Here is a 23400-nt window from a genome sequence, read left to right on the forward strand (position 1 = left end):
GTGTAGTTTGATGCTCGGAAGGTGAAGTCGTAGGAAATCTAACTGGATCTCAGCAGGTTAAGGCTTTCTTATATCTGATATGAACTTCTTCTTAAGTTCCCTGGCAATAAACTAACTCATGCTAAACGAACTAAAGTTGCCAGCACCACCCATTATCCAAGTGTTTGTTTCTCCTATATATCAAACACAGAACTTGTTGTCCAAGGGTGGAGTCTTTTGCAGCCACAATGAAATTGCCCCCCCCCCCCACAAGAGGCAAAAAACAGCAGGCTTGGGGGAACTCTGAAATTTTGCAAAAGTGAGAAAAATGGTACTAAATAGGTACTGAAAATGCTTGGGGGGAGGGATCTGGAATAGCCAAAGAGCACTGAGCATGCTCACTAGACACAAAAGGTTGGTTGACAGTTGTAGGGTATGTGTGGAAAAACAACTGAAAATCAGAGGAGAATGGAATGGAGCACAAAGGATGGTTGGCTGGAACTCTGAACAGGAAAAGGGTTGTGTGGCAGGTTCCACCTTCCATATATGTCATGGGTAGGCAAACTAAAGCCAGGGGGATGGATCTGGCCCAATCGCCTTCTAAATCCGACCCACGGACGGTCCGGGAATCAACGTGTTTTTACATGAGTAGAATGTGTCCTTTTATTAAAAATGCATCTCTGGGTTATTTGTGGGGCATAGGAATTCGTTCTTTTTTTCTCCCCAAAATATAGTCTGGCCCCCCACAAGGTCTGAGGGACAGTGGACTGGCCCCCTGCTGAAAAAGTTTGCTGACCCCTGTAATAGCAATTGCTGAATGGCTGAGTGCCTATCCTTTCATTTTTCAACCAACCTTCTATCACAGCCAGTATCTGCACTGGAGTTTTAAAAACATTTGCGTTTGTTTTTAATTGACATTATATATGCATCTGCTTTATATATGCTCTTTACTATATTATGAAATCATATGCTTCATAGAAAGATATTCATAACAATATTTGGGTTGAACCACAGAGCTTAGGACTTGCCGATCAGGTCGGCAGTTCGAATCCCCATGACGGGGTGAGCTCCCGTTGTTCGGTCCCAGCTCCTGCCCACCTCGCAGTTTGAAAGCACGTCAAAATGCAAGTAGATAAATAGGTACCGCTCCGGCAGGAAGGTAAACAGCGTTTCCGTGTGCTGCTCTGGTTTGCCAGAAGAAGCTTCGTCATGCTGACCACATGACCCGGAAGCTGTACGCCAGCTCCCTCGGCCAATAAAGCGAGATGAGCGCCGCAACCCCAGAGTCGGTCACGACTGGACCTAATGGTCAGGGGTCCCTTTACCTTTACCTTTACGGTTCTTTAAACTGGGGGGGGGTATTGCTTTCATTTGTTACTGTGTTGTATATTTTTGGGTTTTCATATCGTAAACCACCCTGCGATCCTCAGATGGAGGGTGGCATAAAATTTAATAAATTAAATCAAATTAAATTAAATCAGTTTCGAAGCACAACCCCATTGATAAAAGGAGGAAGTTATTTCTAGATAATCGATGAACTCCCATGTAGGCCAAAGTATACAAGTTTGTAAATAGAGAGGAACCCCTTTCCCCCTAACCCAGTTCACTGGGCGCTAAATATGCCCAGCGAGTTATGGAATCTTGAGTTTCACTAGAAGAAGAAAAAGAAACAGGAGGAGAACGGGATCACCTGCTTGAGCTCCTAGCAGCTTATATCATATTGGAGAAGGACATGCCTGAAATCCTGAACAGGGGGATATATTGCAACAGTTTGTGGAGCTCCTACTTGCCATGTTCTACTAGTTGCGGTTTCATTCGGTCCAAGCGATAATCCAAATGCAACTAATCAAACACCATCCCAAAGAGACCTTGTCGGGTGTGAGATTGTAGAGCAATGGTGCCATACCCAAGGGCAAAACCACAATTTTTTCACCCCATAAAAAATTATTTCCACATGAATTCACCACCAATTGACGCACTGCACCCCAGTCTTCTATGTTTTACACTCTCCTTAGGACTTAGTTCCTAAGTGTGGAACCAACATTGCATGGGCCATCTTGGCTGTGAGTCCTGGAAGACCTGTTCTCTGACTTGCATGCCCTTTTCTACTTGGTCTTGTAACTTGACTCCAGCTACAAAAGCTAAGGCTGCTGAACAGACTTGGTCTGGGGTGTTGTTTAAGGGGGTTTGGTGTGGAGGGGGGGGGGTTGCTGCCACTATTGATATTATTATTTTTTGTATCTTTATCTTAGATCTTATTTATTTAGATCTTCTTTATGTGAACATTGTTCAAGTTAGTTGTGTACTTTTTGATGTTTTATTTATCTTTATGACTACTTTTGTCGTTTTTTTCCATGTTGTAAGCCACCTTGAGCATGGTTTGCAGTACAGAAAGGTGGCATGCAAATAAAATGATGTACTGTATTTTTTGCTCTATAAGACTCACCTTTTCCCTCCTAAAAAGTAAGGGGAAATGTGTGTGCATCTTATGGAGCGAATGCCGGCTGTGCAGCTATCCCAGAAGCCAGAACAGCAAGAGGAATTGACGCTTTCGCTGCGCAGCGATCCCTCTTGCTGTTCTGGCTTCTGGGATTCAGAATTTTTTTTTCTTGTTTCCCTCCTCCAAAAACTAGGTGGTCTGGTGCGTCTTATGGTGCGAAAAATATGGTATATATGTATGTGCAGTCGTGGGGGAAACCAAGTACACCCTATTTGAAATCTGTGGTTTTACATACCAGGACATAATAGCAATCACCTGTTCCTTAGCAGGTCTTAAAATTAGGTAAATACAACCTCAGATGAACAACAACGCATGACATATTACACTGTGCCGTGAGTTATTTAACAGAAACGAACCCAAAATGGAGAAGCCATGTGTGAAATAGCTGGCGTAGAAACATCGTGTCCCTCTTCTAACCCCTAATATTTTTATACGGGACCACAGATTTTCTTCCTGTCAAAATGTTTATTGCAAAGTCAGAATGAAGACAAAGAGAAGGAAAAGAAAACAATTCACAACAAAATAAGATTTATGACACCAAATTGCCCCATTGCAAGAGGTTCTGTTAATAACTAGACAAGCAAATCCATTATGTGACTGGAGCAAGCCATCATATAGTAGTGTCTTGCGGGGGTGGGAGAGACTAATTACTAAAGGTCTCACCATGCAAGAGTGTAACATTTCACATTCCATAAAAATTAGATATTCTGTTTACACACTGCAGTACTTTTGGCATAGAGTTCACACAGCACAGCAGTTTTTAGGAGAAAACTAAAAAACAAAACAAAAATAACCCAAGGTTGAGCTTTCCTAAGTACTGAAAATACTTTCCATTTACATTTTCATACGTGCCTGGATTACAAATGATATCATTTCCTTATTAGTCAATATAAAACATTTCAACAGTGCAAAAGCAAATATATATATAAATATAGTGTGCTATATATCAGACTTCAAAAGAGAGGCACTGCAGATTCTTATAGACACCATAACATGTTTATTGCCTGCATTATGTTGCTGAAATTATTCCTATCATCAAGAAAGCTCTAGCTGGCTTAGCAAGTGTTAAATTAGAGTCTTCTAATTTAGAGGAAGTGAAGATGGTTTCTTCAATTTCCAGGAATACAGTAGGTTTTAAGGTCTGGAAGCTACTTGTATCATATCCAACTCAACTTTTTCTTGAAGGAAAAGTTGGAAGAGGGTACAGTACTTGATATAGTCCTTTGATGTACTAAGGCTGTACTTAAGGTTGGTTTAATCTGTCAGTTTGTTTCTCTGCATCTAATTTTTCCAACCTTAAATTCAGCCAACTCCATTTCTGCACTCGTGGGTTGTTCTAAAAACATCTGCACAAAATTTTATACAGATATCCATGAGTATTTCTTCGGCTATACACATTTTGTATGAAATTTCACCTAATATCAACAGCTCTGCTAGTTATATTGCATGTTTTTTGCATTCTTTTCACTAATACACATTACTGTGTATACTTTTCCTTCATATACCCACTTTTGAACTTTAGTATTTCGGAGGAGTGCAAATTTCAAAAGATAGCTACATTTCTGCTCACATATGGGTTTGGGAATGGCTTATTAGATAGAATCACTATAAGCTATTGGGGGGTGAACCCTACAACTGCAGGGCTTGGGGAGAATTTATTTCAAAATGAGTCTATTCACTCATTATTTTCTACGGGACACCTCAAACTGACTTTTCTTGGTATTTTAAACATTCCTTATTTTCTCTTGGGGGAGAGGAGTTGGTCTGGTGGCCAGGGAGAATTCTCTTCACCTGCAGATACCTATACTGCACACCCAAGTCTAATACCAAGTTGAGAATGAACAGACAAAATTTATGAACAAGCCTATAGTTCCCAGCAGACTACATATTCATTATTTTTGTTTTGCTTGCTACATTTTTATGGCATCAAACGTGTTTCTTGTAGTGCGTCAGAACTTTGTAGCTTGACCACTTCAACAGGGAACGCACAAACACAAAAAGAATAATAATCCTACATACAGTGATGGCTACTGACCTAAAGTCTTTCAAAAACCATTGCCTGTATACCCAAGCCTAAGAAATCTTTGGTGCTCCATGACTGCAGAATGCAGTAGCAGTTATACATTGCATTGCAGTATCTGAAGTGAGCCCCCTCAACATTGTGCTTTTAGTAGTATATAAATATTTTACTCAAATATTCAGTTTTTAAAAAATCAAATAGTAAATAAATAGGTAGTGAATGTGTGCCGAAAGCTATTTTAGTTCCAAAACAGTTCCAAACAGTTCCAAAACAGACCTGGAGTTGTTTTTTTACAGTGCAAAGTCTTTGTGTGTTTGTAGCACAGATCCAACTATCAGTCAAGTATACTAAAGCACTGTGTTTTGAGATTACCGGAGGGAAGGAATCACAGATATTTGGTTTTATAATCAAGACTGCAATCCTGTGTATGTAATACCTGGAAGTTAAGTCCCACTGAACACAGGTTTGGGCTGCGTGAAAATTGTAGCTTCTGAAATCATCTGTATTTGGCAAATACAGAATATCAGCCTGGCCCACATTACTTACACACATACATACACACACACACGTACGTGTGCGTACGCTGTCTTGGTTACAAGACTCTAATACCAGATTTACTCAGGCACCCTTATTTAAAGATCCATAAGAATTGCTGTCCTAGCTGGATCTCTGTAAAATATATGAGTGTTATGTGCGCAAGAGGGACCACCACCAGATCAGTGAACAATTTCTGTGCATAGGCTGCCATCCTTGATCCCACCACATTATACTGGAAATAAAATGCTGTGTTTTCTACACAAAGTATCTTTCATTGCATATGAGAAGGTTATATTGACTGGAACGTGTGCAGAGAAGGGCAACCAAGATGCTCAACGATCTGGAAACTGAGCCTTACGAGGAGTGCTTGAAGGAGCTGGGTATGTTTAAGCCTGGAAAAGAGAAGACCAAGTGGAGATGCGATAGCCATCTTCAAATATCTTAAGGGCTGTCACATGGAAGAGGGAGCATGCTTGTTTTCTCCTGCTCTGGAGGGTAGGACTCGAGGCAATGGCTTCAAGATACAAGAAAGGAGATTCCAACCAAACATTCGGAAAAAACTTTCTGACAGTAAGAGCTGTTTGGCAGCAGAACAGATTCCCACGAGGGGTTGTGGACGCTCCTTCCTTGGAGGTTTTTAAGCAGAGGTTGGATAGCCATCTGCTTTAGCTGAGGTTGCTGCATTGCAGGGGGTTGGACTGGATGACCCTTGGGTCCCTTCCAACTCTAAAAAGATAACAGATTCTATGATTTCTTTTTCCTGAATAACGTGCTTACCTAAGTATTACCAATGCAACTGTCAATGCACACAGACCAAATCTCTTTGCTATGCCTACTTCCACATTTATCTCACTCCAGGGGACAAACTATTTTTTTTTTTATTGTGCAAAAGCATGCTGAAGTACTAGTGTAGTGTAATAAAAGACGGTTAGAATCCCTAGCAGGGTGTTTCAGGAAACACAGGATCGTTAAGATCTATCCTTCAAATGTCAGAGATACAGTTTTGATTTCAGAGAAGGCAATTCCATGTTGGAGGAGCTCTCTCCCCCAGCAACGCCTCTTCTGAGGCCCTGGCCAAACTGGCAACAGATTTCCAATTTGGCAAGGCAAAATAGGGTCATGCTTGCCACAGCCGGTCCAGAGAGCGGTTGGGTCTGTACGACCCAAAGCTATGTAGCCTCCAAACCAGGGTAGCGGGGTAGGGGATTTAGACACTGACAAAATATCTCCGTCCCTTCCTTCCCATTGTAGAAGAGGGGATAGTTTGTAAGTTCCTGTCTGCCACTCACAGTTTTCAATAAGCTCTTAAAAATATATGTTCTTAAATATATATAAAAAAGAGTTGTTTCAGTCTGCCCGAGTTGGAATTTTAATTGTTTAAATTAACCCAATTAATCCACTAAACGTTAAAGCCCTACTAATTATAATGGGTGGCAGCCAACGAATGCATTCTTACCAGTTCAAGGATTTAACATGTGCAACCAGATTTTCTCAACTCTCTGCTCCCCCAGTGTGTGCAACTTGCGCTCTCCTCAGATTTGCTCTGGACGACTGTTTAGAGAGCATGTTTGAGGACATGGTGGAAAAGTTTACCAGTGTAAGCCCTTGCACTGATGTGATTCTTACTCAGCACTATATTGGATTCAACCACAAGTCCACAGCTATGTCTTTGGTTACTTCTATGCAGTTGAGCTTGTGGTGTAAATACATTGGAGGAAAAGGGATACCTCAATGAATTCTCATGTCCACATTCTCTTCTAGAAGCTGTGCTTAAATTCCATTATGTTATACAGTTGTACCTTAGATTCCGAACGCCTTGGTATTTGGACCATTTTGGCTCCCGAAACCCGGAAGTGAGTGTTCCAGTTTGCGAACGTTCTTTGGAACCTGAACACCCGACATGGGCTTCCGCGGCTTCTGATTGGCTGCAGGAGCTTCCTGCAGCCAATCAGAAGCTGTGCTTTGGTTTCCGAACATTCTGGAAGCCAAACGGGCTTCCAGAACGGATTCCGTTCAACTTCCAAGGTACGACTGTATTTGGTTTCTCATTTCTAGTTATGAATTGGTACTTGCCCAAAAAATATACAGGAATGGCAACAAGCAGAATTCAGTCCCGTTGATGTTCAGTGAGGCTTACTCCCAAGTATGTGGTTGCAGGATTGCAGCTTAAGTGTAGGTTAAATTGCACATCCTGTAAGGACAACCCAACACGTGTGCATAGCCCTTCTGGATTAGGTCCTTCGTTGTGCAAAAAGATGCTGAGGAAGGGAAACCTGTATCAGGTATCAGTTGAATGGAAGGGAGATCTATATTAGAACTGACAACCTGTGTGAGGAGAGGTCACTGAAGCCAGAAAGCTTGGTGCTGCTTCTACTCCAAACAGATGATCAGCATTGTCAGAGACAATATTCAGTGGAGGGAAAGAGGAGCAGATCCTAGTGCAAAGCCTGCTCCTCCCGTACACAAGGTATTTTAAAGGAGGTTGTCAAATTTACATGAAAAATCCAGATGTTAACTTGCTCAAAAACCCGGCAAGAGTAATAGCAACATATTCATGATTTACCAACAATTATGTGAATTAAAAACACTCCTAGCAGTCTGCAGTTTCCTTATGGTGTCGAGAGGTAAACAAGAAACCAAGTATTGTAGCATAATAGAATATTCCCCCCTTTTAAAAAAAAACACACACATAAGGTGTTTTAAAGCAAATTTTAAAGCCAAATATGGGTATAAACATAACTTCTCACATACAAGAAATAAAATGGGCCTACGAAACTGAGCGGTGCTGGGTTTCAAAGTTGTTTTAATTCACACTTGTAGCTTCTTTTTCAGGAAAAAAAAAATTTCCCTCCCCCTTTGTTTCAGACGCCACATTACAGTTTTTTATTTCTTTCATTCACTGCTACTATCACTTCCATCATCAAAATCAATATCATCAGAATCATCATCATCAGATAAGTCGAATTCATGGAACCCCAATGACATGTTGACTTTCTTCCCTTTTTTCATAGAGGTGGTTTTGGAAGAATTCTTTTTGGCTTGCATATTTATCTGCATCCCAGAATGCAGGACGGGTCCTGCTTCGTTCATAGGGAAGATATCCCCAAAGCCCTTCATCATCAAGGCCTTCAGACTTGGGTTCACACCAGCTACCTCCCCGTTACTTGTTGCTGTGATCTGACATGACATCTCTGCACTGTTTGATTCCTCTGTTTTAGATTCAAAGTAAGACTCCTCAGACATTCTTGCAGCAAAAGGGAAGCAAAACTAGTAGAAAAAAAAAGGAAAGGAAGGATAGAGGAGAAAAAAAGGAAAGTTAGGACCAATTTAAAAACCAGGCAAAAGACACCACCAGATTAGTGAGCAATAAACAGAAAGTAAAATTATTAGTGAGTCTAAATATAAACAGCCAATTAAGAATTTCTTTCTGAAAATACTTGGCTATTTATTTTTAGACAATGAAGATAGAATAACCACCACCAATGAGTATGCAAGGCACCATAGGCAGATTGAGCCTTCACGTTGAAAATTAAAACTTTGCATGGCATGAGGTAAAATATTTTGTAGAAGTGTCTATCTTGAAAACAGTTTTATCAAAGCCAAAGAAAAAACCCAAACAAACCTCAATTTTTGTTCTGTTTTGAAAAACAAATAGCAAATTGATTTAAAATGTTTGTTTACTATTCCAAAGGCTGATGCTGGAATAAATATTCCTGAAGTTCCCAAAGTAAAGGTGCCTGTAGATTACAGTTCCTTTTGTGTCTATATTCACGCTAGAATAAAAAAAGGTACCGCTATCAAAATACTCTTACCCTTCACTGCTAACAAACTGCTTCTGTAATGGTTAGGTTTTTGCTGGAAAATGGAAATCGATAAATGTACATTGGAGCCTTGCTATGGTGGCATATCCATGCTGCAATGTACACAAAGAGTTCCTGAGAGTGCACATTTCCCAGTTTCCCCCTGTGCCATAGTTATGACTCTGCTCCACATTACAATGGCCCTCTGGCGGCCAGGGCAAACAGCCTCTGCAAGGTAAGTGGTCCATGCCACGTGGCTATAACGTGGTTTGAACTGACAGTTTCCATGTCCCTATCAGCAGCCACTAGGAATACAGCACCTGAAAGTGGCTTGCAGACTGTTTCTACACAATGGGAGCGATACACATGGCTAACAACTCTGTATGTGACATCTTTCTGAAGCATGGACCACTCACCAGAGTGAGCTATTTGGAGTGGCCAGACAAGATCTCACATTGGGAAGCGATTGGGAAAAGCTCACAAGAAATTTGCCGTGGAGACAAAGGGCTGAATTCTAATGTTATGCATGGACATGTGGCAGGAGGACATCAATAAATCCTAGCTTCCTGGTAGCTTGCGAGCATGTAATCATATGTGCAGAGGAAAAATACGCAGTTGCTGCATGCGCTCACTATAGCTGCACCACGCATAAAAGGATATTTGCATGCTGTGCTCAAGCCAACACAAATCTTGAGTTTCACACTAACCTATGTAAGATTTCATTACTTCCACTCCACCGGAATTTATTTTAACCTTTCTTTTGTGCGTATGTGTGTGTGTAAAAATACACTTAGCAAGAGATCTTTGGATGAAAGAAATAAACTCTGACATAATGCAGGTTTTAGGTAATATGGACATTCTCAAGTCACATTCCGTGGATGTGTTAGGTTCCCCATAACCAGGGGTCTGCAACCTCTAAGACAAAAAGAGCCACTTGGACCCGTTTCCGAAGAAAAAAAAACTGGGAGCCGCAAAACTCGTCATTATAAAAATAACTTTTTTGTCACTTTTTTATTATTTCTTTGTTTGACCCCTCAGAATTACTCCTCCTCATAGAAATAAACGTTAAATTAACAAGTTACCTTTTTGTGTGTGTGTGTTCTTCACTCCCCTTCAAAACAGTGACCAGCGTAGATTCCCCCTTTCAATGCAGTGACCAGCGTACATGCCCCTTACAATGTAGCGGGCAGGCAGGCGGGAAGGTGACGTCGGGACAGTGCGTGACTAACGCACGCACCGCCCCCATGCGACGTCACAGCCAGTACAGCGCCCGCCACAGTGGGGGAGTGTCGGGGCGCACAATGCGCCTCCTCCCCTCGCTAGTATCTGCCCCGGAGCCGCGGCAAAGGTGTAAAAGAGCCACATGCGGCTCCGGAGCTGCGGGTTGCAGACCCCTGCCCCTAACGTACCTGACATCCCAAAAACCATAGTTGGCAAGAACCTAACTAATTCCCAGTGAATGGGCTGACCTGCTTCTTAATACAGCCAGCCAGCCTCCTATGTCTCAGCCTGACAATGCAAGCAAAGAATGTATGTTCAGAGGGCATGCTACCTAGTACAGTGGTACCTTGGTTTACGAACTTAATCCATTCCAGAAGTCTGTTCTTAAACCAAAGCATTCTTAAACCAAGGCATGCTTTCCCATAGCAGCCAGGAACTCAATTTACAAATGGAACGACTCAACAGGAAGTGGAACATGTTCTTATTCCAAGGCAAAGTTCACAAACCAAAACATCTACTTCCGGGTTTGCAGCGTTCTTAATCCAAGTTGTTCATAAACTAAGCTGTTCTTAAACCAAGGTACCACTGTATCTGGTTTCATTTTGACAAGTGCTTAAAAAAACATGTTGTGGTTCTGAGGGCCAGTGTGATATAGTGGTGTCAGGAATAGGACCAGAGAGTCCTGAATTCAAATCTTCACTCAGCCACAATGGCCTTGAGTCAATCACCAACTCTCAATCTACCTGATCTCACAATCTTGTGGATTTAAACTGGCAGAAGACACAACACACACTATTCTGGACAACTTGGGAGGGATGGGATAAAAATATGATAAATAAGTAAAGGGGGAATTGAATTAAACTCTGGATATTACCTGGAGAGTGGGGGGGGGGTGATAGATGCAGGGAAAATATAATCGACTGTACACCAGAAACAAACAACACCAAAGTCAAAAGGTTAAATAAGGAATCTACTGTATTTTCCAGTAGATTTTTTAATTTAAGCTTCTTTTTTACCTTGACTTTTGTGTTGAGCAAACTAAGAGATTCTAAAGAAATGCCCTAAATGGGGACAATGAATTACATTAGATGTGTATATCTAATGTCCAGAAGTCTGGGAACAACTCCTTGGTCTTTAATCTGAAGGCTTAATAGGCCAGATATTCATCCTGCACTTCTAGCAGTTATTAGCCTTGAAATGTTTGTATTTATTTTACAGTGCTCCCCGCCCCGCCCCCCTCCATACCAATGCCCTTGATCAACTCCTTTGGTTCGCTGTGAGTAGGCTTGAAACGTTACAGAATTTAGGAGCAAGGAACTAACATGGGCTGGTCAGCTGGTCATGTTTCTATTCTCCTATCAGAGCTAGGCATCACTGTGCTTTCTCAAAGAGTAAACACCAAGCTGGTCCCATGTCTCAGAATGGTTAAGGTTGGGATCTGAAACAGACAGGGATTTGAACTTTGCTCATGCATCAGGCTGAATTGGACAGAGTTTTTGTTCTCTTGGGAAAGTTACAAGGCCAAATTGATGTTTTGGCTACAAATGTTACAACTCTGGACTCAACTGTAAACAATATCATTGAAGTTGATAAAGACTTGAATCAGGAAGTCTATTCAACTGGACAAAAAGAGAAACTTGAGAGCTTGGAGAATTTGGAGAAGGAGGTATATGTTGGCCCTGAAGAAAAGGAAGGAGGAGCTGTAATTTTGCAGATGACAAAGGAGAGCTTGAGGCCTGACATGATGGCAACAAAGGAAAATAAAAACTTGATGTGGAAAATCTGGCTTGAATTGGAGATTGAAAAATGGAGAGATCCCCTTATGTGGAGATCTGAAGACCCAAGGATTACAAATTTGCTTAAGGTGGAAGTTGGAGCTTTGGGGACATTTGGACTTGAAAGGAGTAAGAAACAAGATTCGGGCTCCACTTTTAAATATGGAGGTCTGGCTGGAAGAAACATGGATCCCATAGGGCCAGAGCTTCTCCGAGATTTGGTGTTCAATATCAAAAAAACCGGCAGAGAGGAATTGAGAGAGAACTAAGAGCCTCGGATGTGAGATCTCCAGGCTAATAGTAGATTAAGACTGATGGACATTGGTCGGGGACTGTAACCGGGAAAGGGGGGGTGGAGTTTGGGAATCCAAAGGGTACATAATTATAATTTGTTCTGTTTTTATTTTGTTTTTGTTACGTGTATGAAAATTGGGAAATTCGTGGAAGGGAATTTGGGTCGACTTTAGAAAAAATGTTTTAAGAATGAGTATTGATGTATAAGTATTGATGTTTAAGTTTGGATAAGGTAAAATTGGTTTTTTAAAATGAACTAAATTAAATGAAAACAAGGTTAGCAAAAATAAATTGAGGAAATGGATGAAAGAGAAAAAGTAAAATAATAATATGTTAAATTAAGTATAGAAATAGGTTAAAAATTACGGATAAGGATTTGCTGAATTAACAATTTGAATTGGAATACAAGAAGGGGAGGTATGAGGAGGTCGGGGAAATATGTTATTGAAAAATAAGTATTGTGAACTTTATGTGTTTTTAAACTTTTTTGCTTTTTGCTTTTTGATTCTTTTTTATTTGTATTAAATTTGAAAACTTTAATAAATATATTTTTTTTAAAAAAAAGAACTTTGCTCATGCAGTTGTTGGAACCGTGGTTCTTTACCTAGACTTACAATGCTGAAAGGAAGCATAGCAAGGGGAGGAACAGAGAATATGTTCCTTGTACACTGATTCTAGAATAGTGCTGACAACTTCACTGCAAATGTTCTTGTGTAAGAGGTTTTCGGATCATGGGGAACCGGGCAGAGGGCCATCTCAGTAGTAACACCCACCCTATGGAACACCCTCTCATCAGATGTCAAAGAAATAAACAACTGTCTGATTTTTAGAAGACATCTGAAGGCAACCCTGTTTAGGGAAGTTTTTAATGTTTGATGTTTTATCGTGTTTTGAATATTATGTTTTGAGTCGCCCAGAGTGGCTAGGGAAACCCAGTCGGATGGGTGGGGTATTATTATTATTATTATTATTATTATTATTATTATTATTACAACCCGAAGCCTGATTCACGCTTACAAACAGCATCTTGGATTTGGTATACAATGCAACCAAGCACAGTCTGCTCCATGCGGCAATCAATTTGTCGGTGCAAAATGGAAAATAAAAGGAAGTGTGTGTATTTCCAGTGGCTTGGGGGGCGGGGAGTAGCAAGGAAAATACACACACACACACACACACACACACACACACACACACACACACTGCTTTACATGAATGACTTGGTGCACTGAGCATTCTGTAGTTGCATTATAAGTAGCCACTATTTGCATGTGTGAATCAGGCCTAAGAGGGAAGAGTTTCCATAATATAACCATAAAACTGTTCAATTTGTTCTCCTTTCAATTCCATGTCGATGTTGCCACAATGCTTGACAATGATACAGCAGGTGCTGTGCAGCTGCAGCTTAGCCCCCTTAAACTTGACAAGTCTCTGCTTAGCATGTGTCTCCATCTGCTTCCAATTCCTGACATAAGTTCTATGCACTAATTCTTGCATATTAATTAAGTATCCTTTTTTTTTCACTCCCCCACCCCCCACCCTCTTCAGATAGTTTCTTGCCCAAACTGACACAGAACTGAGTTCAGGAGCTAAAATTGCTGAACTACATTTCAAACAAAGCATGTTCCTGTTGAAGCGAATCTACTTATTTGACTTCAGTCTTTTCCCACATAGGGTTGTCCTTGCTTCTGCAATGAAAAGCCAAGCATTTCTTTCTTTAAGAAAAACTCAGGGAGTTTTTCAGCCAGAGCTCAGTTCCGGCACCTCTCAGGTGGGCGCTGTTGCCATTCTAAGAGAACGAGGGAGGTGTTCGTGGTGAGTTCTGGCACCTCTTTTTCTAGAAAAACAGCACTGGATAAGCTTATATCCTGCTCTTTCCCAAGGAGATCAGAACGGGGAACCCTAAAAAAACAATAAGATATGAGCAAATTCACAGCACCCAAATTAGGTTGAAGAGCTAAAATGTTTGAGGAGAAAGGTTCAACTGCTCTCTGAAATGCATACGGTAAAGGAATCATAGAGATCTCTGCAGATGGAGGGGCCACCACACAAAAGGCCGTTTTATGCGGTGTCACGGTAAGAATTCCTAAAGGGAAAGTGAGAAGGGCCCCTGGAAGGCATTAGTCCTCAGTCAGGACTATATGGAAGAAGGCGGTCCTTCAGATAACCTGATCTCAAGCTGTTTTTAGGGCTTTATGGGACTAAATGAGCAACATCTGGAAGCAGGGAGCCAGTGCAGCTGTTACAAAAGGGGAGTACCGTGAGTCCCCACATCGCACCCCACAAGAAGCCTAGCTTCAGGAGCCTGAACCAACTGTAGTTTATGAACAGCCTTCCAAGGCAGCCCCCTGTATTACAGTAATCAAGAAGTGAGTAACCAGTGCCCAGATTGTAATGCTATGGGTCACCCTTCGCAATCCGAGCACTTTTGAGTTTTATCGCGCTCTGTTAAATTATAATTGTTCAGCACCCTGGACAAAATATCCAATGCCACTCCCTTTGCCCTGGCAGCCCATGTCTGAAAGACTTAAGAAGAATTCACGCCAGTAGTTGTGGTTACTCTTGTGGTGAGATAACTGGTGATGCCAGTTTTCAAAATTAGGTTCTATCCTAGAGGGTCCCAATTAAAGCCCATGTTTTGGGGCCAAATTAGATGTGACATTAATTGTGTGAATGCAATCAAGCTGCACACCCTTGAGGCTGGGAGGTGGGAAAGAGAAGTTTAACTATTTGTCTCCCTGCCATGGTACCAACAAAAACTGCCCCTCAGAACCTGCTACAGTGGTGCCCCGCAAGACGAATGCCTCGCAAGACGGAAAACCCGCTAGACGAAAGGGTTTTCCGTTTCTGAGTTGCTTCGCAAGACGATTTTCCCTATGGGCTTGCTTCGCAAGACGAAACGTCTTGCTAGTCTTGCGATTTCCCCCCCCCCGCCCCCCTTTTTCTAAGCCGCTAAGCTGCTAATAGCCTTTTAGCAGCTTAGCTGCTAATCCTTTAATAGCTGCTAAGCCGCTAAACCACTAATAGCGCTAATCCGCTTAGCCGCTAATAGGGTTGCTTCGCAAGACGAAAAAACCGCTAGACAAAGAGAATCGCGGAACGGATTCTTTTCGTCTTGCGAGGCACCACTGTATTTGCATTTCATATGGTGATGGGAGCTTTCCATGAATTGTAGAGTGGATTATGCTTTGTGGGGCCACCAGAGAGAGACAGAGTCTCATAGCCTTGTTTCACATAGTGGTTTGTTGTCCCTGCTCACACTCAGGGGAGGAGCGAAGTCAGATCCATTTGTGTGTTCAAGGCAAACCATGTGCTTCATGGTGACGTGAGAACAGAGCCACCGTGCTAGAAATTAGTGAATCTAATTTCCTTGCCCCTCCAAGCCTCTCTATAGCAATGGGTTTCCAGTGCGCCATTTGTAGGACTGGACATGTTCCTTTTCAAAGGTGCCCTATCCTTTTGAAGACTCTATGGTCCTCACTTCCAGTCACTCTTTACTGCTCCAGACAATGGCCTAGCCCTTCATCCATATAGAGGTGCCAGGGAAGGACTTTCAGTAAATGCAGAAAAGGAACACCCTGCAAATCATTTCATAGGTTTATTTCTCCTTCATTGCAGTTTTACTATCCTAATACTTCTACTGCAGGCATAGGCAAACTCGGCCCTCCAGTTTTGTGACTACAACTCCCATCATCCCTGACCACTGGTCCTGTTAGCTAGGGACGATGGGAGTTGTAGTCCCAAAACATCTGGAGGGCTGAGTTTGCCTATGCCTGTTCTACTGCCATGAAGAAAGAATATAGAGCTCTTGTCAACAACAGCAGCCATTTTCACAGGGCAGCAGAGGACATTTGTGTCCTTTCTAATGTCAACGTATCTATGATTTGTTTTTGTGTATAGAAGAGTTCTGAAGTTAAAATTCTTAAGAAATAAAGCAAAATGGGGGGTGGAGACGGAGGCAAGTCAAGGAAACAGCAAGAGTTTTCATTATTCAAAAAATCTGACAGATGCTCTTTCAGCTGCATGACAATCCATTTAAGAAGTTTGAAAGGCACTCTACTTTCTGCATTATCTTAAGTCTTCTCTGCCGACAGAATTGTCCCTACTTGTAAAAAAAGGAGAGTTGTATTAATGTCCTACAAAAAGGAGGTTTATGCTAAGCACAATGGGGCCTCGCCACAACACCTTCGCTCAGCAAAGCCAGCCGGTGAACAGTAGAAGCGATAAGTAAGTGCAGCATAAAAATCCTTGCTAGCCTTGCTTGCGGGAAGACTGGCTCATTAGGGCTATGTTTCATGCTGTGCACCATGTAGGTGATGGCCCATATCTTAGCTACTGGATCTTCGCAGACATTAAAGGGAGCCTACCGGCTGCCTACTGAGAACACAGAGAACCTTGCTTCTGGGGAAAAATCTGTGCTTCATCATTATATGCTACTACATGTTCACAGCTGGAATACACATGCAGTGTGATTCATATAGATGTCATTAAGCTGTGCCTCAGAAAGAAGGTGCAAAAACAGTGAACAGGCCAAAATAGGTACTAAAATTAAAGAGTGATTACAACCTGTGAGCTACAGGCAATCGTAGAAGGGCAACACATGGCAAAAGATGCAGAATGTATCAACGTTGGATCAAATGGATGTTGGGTGGAAGAAAGTCAATTAGCGCCCACTGGGGTGTTTTTTTGGGGGGGGGGAGTAAAATGCAACACAATGGAATAATGCAAATAGGAAGGCCAGCAGCTTATTTACAAATGCCACAAAATGCTACGGTAATACTGTTCAATCATATACAGTATATATATACATTTTTATGGTCAGTTGTCAGTCTTGCATTCTTTCCTTAGGCGTATGATTTCACTCCCTAATCAAGATTACGCAGAAAATGTTACTTGTGTTTTGCACTTTATTTATATATCAACTTTTATGGAATGTCTAATATGTCCAGCAGCAAAGATCTGTTGCCCATATGCAAGCCTTGATTTGGACTGTGCTTCCACCACTGACATAGAGATTCCTCAACCTTCTTCCTGCACCAGACTATTTTTAGGGCCCGGCTCTACTATGTGCAGCAAATCTTACAGTAACATAATTGCTGATTTTGCAAACAGAATCCAATCACCTTTTTATATAATAAAAAAATTGTATATATGCAATTTTGCAGGCTGTTCATTATTCATTTATTCGTATTCTAAGAATATGTGACCCATAAAAACAGTCTGAAGGCAGTTATGCTAGCACACTACTAAAGCCAAGCAGATCGCAGCCTGGTCAGTGTCTTACGTGGACATCCCAGAAAGACTCCCAGTCAGATGCTCTGCGCCTCTTGGGAGGAAAAGTGGAACATAAGTATAATAGAGAGTATTGGTAATCCTAAATATTGCTATGGTTGCCCATTTAAAATTACAATTATTCAGAATTTCGCTAGCAGGTGTATGAGCCCTGATGGCCACACAGGGCTACACTTTCTGGAGTGGCATCAGCATTCACTTCAATGGAGGAAGTTGATCTGACCATGCATTTCCTTGAATGCCTGGGTATTCTCCTTCCTCCCACTGGGAGGAGAATATCTGTGCAAGAGCTCCATGTGCATATTAAAGCACACGCAGGGACTTGGAACCTTACGTTCCTAAATGGCCTTGGTTCAGTATACCTGAAGGAGCGTCTCCACCCCCATCGTTCTGCCCAGACACTGAGGTCCAGCTTCCAAGGGCCTTGTGGCGGTTCCCTCACTGCGAGAAGCCAAGTTACAGGGAACGAGGCAGAAGGCCTTCTTGGTAGTAGCACCCGCCCTGTGGAACACCCTCCCACCAGATGTCAAAGAGAAAAACAACTACCAGACTTTTAGAAGACATCTGAAGGCAGCCCTGTTTAGGGAAGTTTTTAATGTTTAATAGACCATTGTATTTTAATATTCTGTTGGAAGCTGCCCAGAGTGGCTGGGGAAACTCAATCACATGGGCGGGGAATAAATATTATTATTATTATTGTTGTTATTATTATTATTATTATTATTATTATTATTGAATTCGTAAGCATATATATCGGTGGCAGTGCAAATTGAAACAAAAATAGCAATACTGGTCTGAAAGTGGATGCTGTTTAAGAGCCCCCTGTACCAGGGCTTCCCACACACCAGCAGCATGATCTACATGCAGCTGTGGGTCCCCCCCTCCATTATTAGCCAGGAGTTAGCTAGAACAACCGCATTTACGGACTTCATTTTTATAACGCACTAGATGGAATGTTTCAGGATGCACTTAACTAATGGAGGCAACGGGCTATAGCCACACTTGTTTAAAATATCTGATGCCCCACTCTTCAGCAGAAAGTTAAGACATACTTTTGCTGGAGTTCAAAGAACTACAACTAGAGCTGGTTCCAAGGGAGCTTTGATTCTCAAACGGCAACAACCCTTGCTGTAGGACAAACCACATTTGAAAGTGAGGGAGGTTTCAAAAGGCAGCAGAACATGGCAGTCTGGTGCTCAGGGGCAGGTCCAACTCAGCTGCTGCACCAACCTTCCTGCCATCTTTCCATCCTGATAAACACATCAGTGCAGCTGTCGGAAAGCCAGGTGTGCAGCACCCAACCCACCTGCCGGTCACCCCTGCTGCTGTTCAAAGTGGAGGGTGGGAGAAGGAGGAGACCCCCACAATTCCACTTTGGTGAGCGCAGCCCGTTGAGGTCTTTGGGTCCAGCTTTTGTTGGGAGTATCCAAATTCTACTGCGATGTATGATAAAAGATTCAAAGCCTTGTATGTACTCACAGGTGTGTTGGACTGTTCGGTTAGTTTTTGCTCCCACATCTTCAGCCGCCTCTCCCGTTCTTTTAACTCCTGCTCCTTAAAGCTCAGGTCACGTTCCAGTTTCTTTAGCCTCTCTAACGTTGCCTCTATTTCACATCTGCAAGGAGACAATTTGTTAGGTCGCGTCTTTCTCATGACAAGTACAAATCGTTCATGAAAAGTTTTCCACGTGAATATTAATTAAACGTGAAAGGGTGAAAAGTGCAATACTAACTCAAGCAGGACATTTAATTACCACCAAGAGAGAGTTTTCTGAACCATAAACACAACAGAAAATGTTCACACTAGACAATAAAGCCCAGAAGGTATCACACTTTTTTTAAAAAAAAGGAAAGGTGTTTAAAACCCTGGGTTTTGATGATGTTGTTTGTAAACTACATTTTACTTCAGTTGAATGAAATAAAGTTGTGCCTTCAAATGCAACACAATTCATTGGATTTGAGAGGCACCATTTCAGACTGTGGATGAGTAGTTTCATGTTGGGGAAAACAATATGCAAACAGAAAGCTGGCAGATCAAGGAGAAAGATTTGCATGCTATGTGGTGGTTTTCGACTTGCGGCAAGCTTTTAACACAGGGGAGCACTCAGAAACGTGATTCCACACATCCCCCCACCTACGTACAGTATGCAGTGCAGTGGCCCATTTTACCACTTCATACTGTTTCAATTTCCTGGCCCCCAGCCATTTCCCCCCACCCCATTGCAAATACCTACATTGCAAACACTTCTCCACTTTGAAAGGAAAAGAGCTTAAAAAAACTACCCCACACATTTCCAAGTAATATAATATCACATCATAGACAGGCTTGGTTGCCTCCCTGTTTTTTCCCCAGTTTTATATTCCATGCCAGAGAAAGTACTGCAAAATGCTCTGTCACTTGTGCTCTGAAGAGCTACAATACATTCTACCACCTCAGAAATCTACCATCTCATTCTGCTACATGCCCAAGTCAGGCCTGAGCACATCGCAAGTGGGTTATGAAAGAACATTCACTTCTAACATAAGATGCCTGCACACCTCTATATGTGGTTTATACACCGGGCCTGAATTACTTTAGGTAGCCACTTGTCTATTACACCTTCAACTCAGCAATTTATTTATTTTTTACTGACGCTTACTCAGCTCTGATAGGTCAGTTGGTTACGGCATGGTGCTGATAATGCCAAGGTTGCAGGTTCAATCTCTGTGTGGGGCAGCTGCATATTCCTGCATTGTCGGGGGTTGGACTAGAGAGGATCCTCAGCTCTACAATTCCATGATTCTATGACACCTAAAGTTAGTCTTTCAGGAATACACCAGAATCAGGACTCCCTGGTCCTGAATGGGATAACTGTGCGCCTGAAGGACCAGGTGCACAGCCTGGGAGTCATTTTGGACTTGCAGCTGTCCATGGAGGCACAGGTCAATTCTGTGTCCAGGGCAGCTGTCTACCAGCTCCATCTGGTACGCAGGCTGAGACCCTACCTGCCCACGGACTGTCTCGCCAGAGTGGTGCATGCTCTGGTTATCTCCTGCTTGGACTACTGCAATGCGCTCATGTGGGGCTACCTTTGAAGGTGACCCGGAAACTACAACTAATCCAGAATGCGGCAGCTAGACTGGTGACTGGGAGCGGCCACCGAGACCACATAACACCGGTCCTGAAAGACCTACATTGGCTCCCAGTACGTTTCTGAGCACAATTCAAAGTGTTGGTGCTGACCTTTAAAGCCCTAAACGGCCTCGGCCCTGTATACCTGAAGGAGGGTCTCCACCCCCATCGTTCTACCCGGACACTGAGATCCAGTGCCAAGGGCCTTCTGGCGCTTTCCTCACTGCGAGAAGCCAAGTTACACCCGCCCTGTTGAACGCCCTGCCATCAGATGTCAAGGAAATAAACAACTACCTGACTTTTAGAAGACATCTGAAGGCAACCCTGGTTAGGGAAGCTTTTAATATCTGATGGACTACTGTATTTTAATATTTTGTTGGAAGCTGCCCATCTGGCTGGGTATAAATAATAAATTATTATTATTATTATTATTATTATTATTATTATTATTATTAATGAAGTGATGCTTACTTCTGGGTCCATGTGCAGGGGTAAAGTTCCACTGAAACTAAGGAAGTTGGACATAACCCGTACTAATTTCACATGGATTAGGGACGCTGAATATTCAATATTTAAGCCCATATCAGTGTCTACCGAACAAAAACATGCTGGTGTGCTGTGTGCTGTAGCCACAATCCAGGTATCTTTCATGCAGTGATCTCCCTACCTCTTCACATGAAAGAAGGTTTCCCATTACACCAAACAGGTGAAGGTGATAATACTGTACTAATTTGTATGCTTGGCACTTTCTCCATAATCCCACTGCACCAAGGGCAACAACCTGCCCTGTGCCCTTTTTGCACATAGGGATCTAATCTGTAAAGGGATCTGGGCACAGAAGGCTGTTCCAACAGATGACATCACCCTCGCTCAGCCAGGGTGCTGCAGGTATCTGGAGCCAAACACTTTCCCTATTTAAACTGAACTGATATGGAAAGTTCCATCTGGTGCCATCTATTTAAAGCACACATTGTGAGCTGCTTCGACAGCCACAGTCGGCCCCAAATGGCAGAGTATACATTTGAAATAAATAAAAAATAAAAACCAATGATTGTTAATCAGGTGTTGAGACCGAAAACAAAGGTATAGGAATAAAAAGGAATGGCAGCTTAAGGATGACTAGGGGAAGGGACTTTGTGGCTGACTTTCTATGCATATTGACATAAGAATAAGTCCCGCTGTACTTACTTGCAAGTAAACATGCATAAAATTGTGCTGCAAAATAATTTTATGGGGGGGGGGGAATCAAAAAGCTCAAAAAGAAACTTTAACTTTCTTGAAAGAAAAAATTTTTTTTCTTTCCAGTAGCACCTTAAAGACCAACTAAGTTAGTTCTTGGTATGAGCTTTCGTGTGCATGCACACTTCTTCAGACACGAAAGCTCATACCAAGAACTAACTTAGTTGGTCTTTAAGGTGCTACTGGAAAGAAAAAAAAATTTTTGTTTTGACTATGGCAGACCAACACGGCTACCTATCTGTTTCTTGAAAGAGTTTTTGTTTGTTAAGCAGCTTCACATAACACGTTCAAAAATAAAATAAAATGTAAGCCTCCATATTCATTATATCTAAACCTCATTTTCACTCTTTAGTATACCTGTCATGTACAACTAAAGCTATTCATGGTTTTCCCCCCGTTAAATAACTTTGAGAAACTCCACTCATGAGTTTTTGAAACTCTGGAGATCCCTGTCTCTTCAGGTGGCAATGCTAGCGTCATTTTCCCCTGCGCCTTCCCCTACTTGTTTTTCAGATATCTTTCCTAACCAGCCATGACTCCCATTCACTGCCAAGCTCGTGTTGTGCCTGAATTATAAGCCTGGCACCGAAACGACCCATAACTGTCAACAGGAATAGCCTTGGCAAGAAAAGGCAAAAGAGCATGACATGCAACCCCAGTGTCACCATGTAAAATACATCAATCCATTTAGTAATCTGTTATACGTGTAATCCAAATGTAATTCTAAGAACTTAACGTGGCATTGTGAGAGGCACAGGACTGCTGTCCCTCTGCATTTCTTTGTCCCATCTTTCTCGTATCGTCCGGGAAACAGAAGCGTGACATGTTGTCAACACCGTACACGCTCCCCATCTATGCAGCCAACGCCATAAGGTTGAGATGGGGCAATAGGTAGCGTAATGATGTCATCCTGCACGTCTTAATCGGTGCAAGACATTATGCAGAAGAGGAGACCTAATTAAGTCCTAAATTGGCAGGTGCTGCACTGCAAGGCAACAGAATATAGATGGAAGGGTCAAACTTGATGGAAACTTGGGGCAGGTCATTGTGGACCAGAATATAACCTGAAGAAGTGTAAATGCATCTTGAATTAATGAAGACACTTCATTCTCTTCAGGAATATACTGTGCAGTGTATATATACATGTACACACACATTAGCACTCAGTCATGTAGGTAAAGGTAAAAGGTAAAGGTTCCTTGGATGGTTAAGTCCAGTCAAAGGTGACTATGGGGCGCTCATCTGAGGGAGCTGGCGTTTGTCCACAGTCAGCTTTCTGGGTCATGTGGCCAGCATGACTAAACCGCTTTGGGCTCAACAGAACACTGTGACAGAAACCAGAGCGCATGGAAACGCCGTTTACCTTCCCACCTCAGTGGTACTGATTTATCTACTTGAACTGGCGTGCTTTCAAACTGCTAGGTTGGCAGGAGCTGGGACAGAGCAACGGGAGCTCACCCTGTCGCAGGGATTCGAACTGCCGACCTTCCGATTGGCAAGTCCAAGAGACTCATTGGTTTAGACCACAGCGCCACCTGCGTCCTTTATCTTTACCTTCAGTCATATACTCATGGTGGTTTACAAAAAGAATAAAACAATTAATAAAACAAACTAATTCCTTTGCCATTTTAC

General features: G+C 42.2%; 1 protein-coding gene across 3 annotated transcripts in view; it reads right to left on the reverse strand.

The window, feature by feature from the left end:
• The window catches only part of MAP3K20 (mitogen-activated protein kinase kinase kinase 20), a 111296-nt gene that overhangs the window by 23745 nt on the left and 64151 nt on the right, over nt 1–23400 (reverse strand). For 2 of the 3 annotated variants that reach the window (XM_053359378.1, XM_053359386.1), the window contains exon 11: nt 18898–19033. In XM_053359378.1, the coding sequence (XP_053215353.1) occupies nt 18898–19033 (136 nt within the window). Of the gene's footprint in view, nt 1–7713; nt 8304–18897; nt 19034–23400 lie in introns of those variants that run through there. The other variant, XM_053359393.1, reaches the window with a different exon arrangement.

The sequence above is a fragment of the Podarcis raffonei genome, chromosome 1 (genome assembly GCF_027172205.1).
Source record: "Podarcis raffonei isolate rPodRaf1 chromosome 1, rPodRaf1.pri, whole genome shotgun sequence".
Lineage (NCBI taxonomy): Eukaryota > Metazoa > Chordata > Lepidosauria > Squamata > Lacertidae > Podarcis > Podarcis raffonei.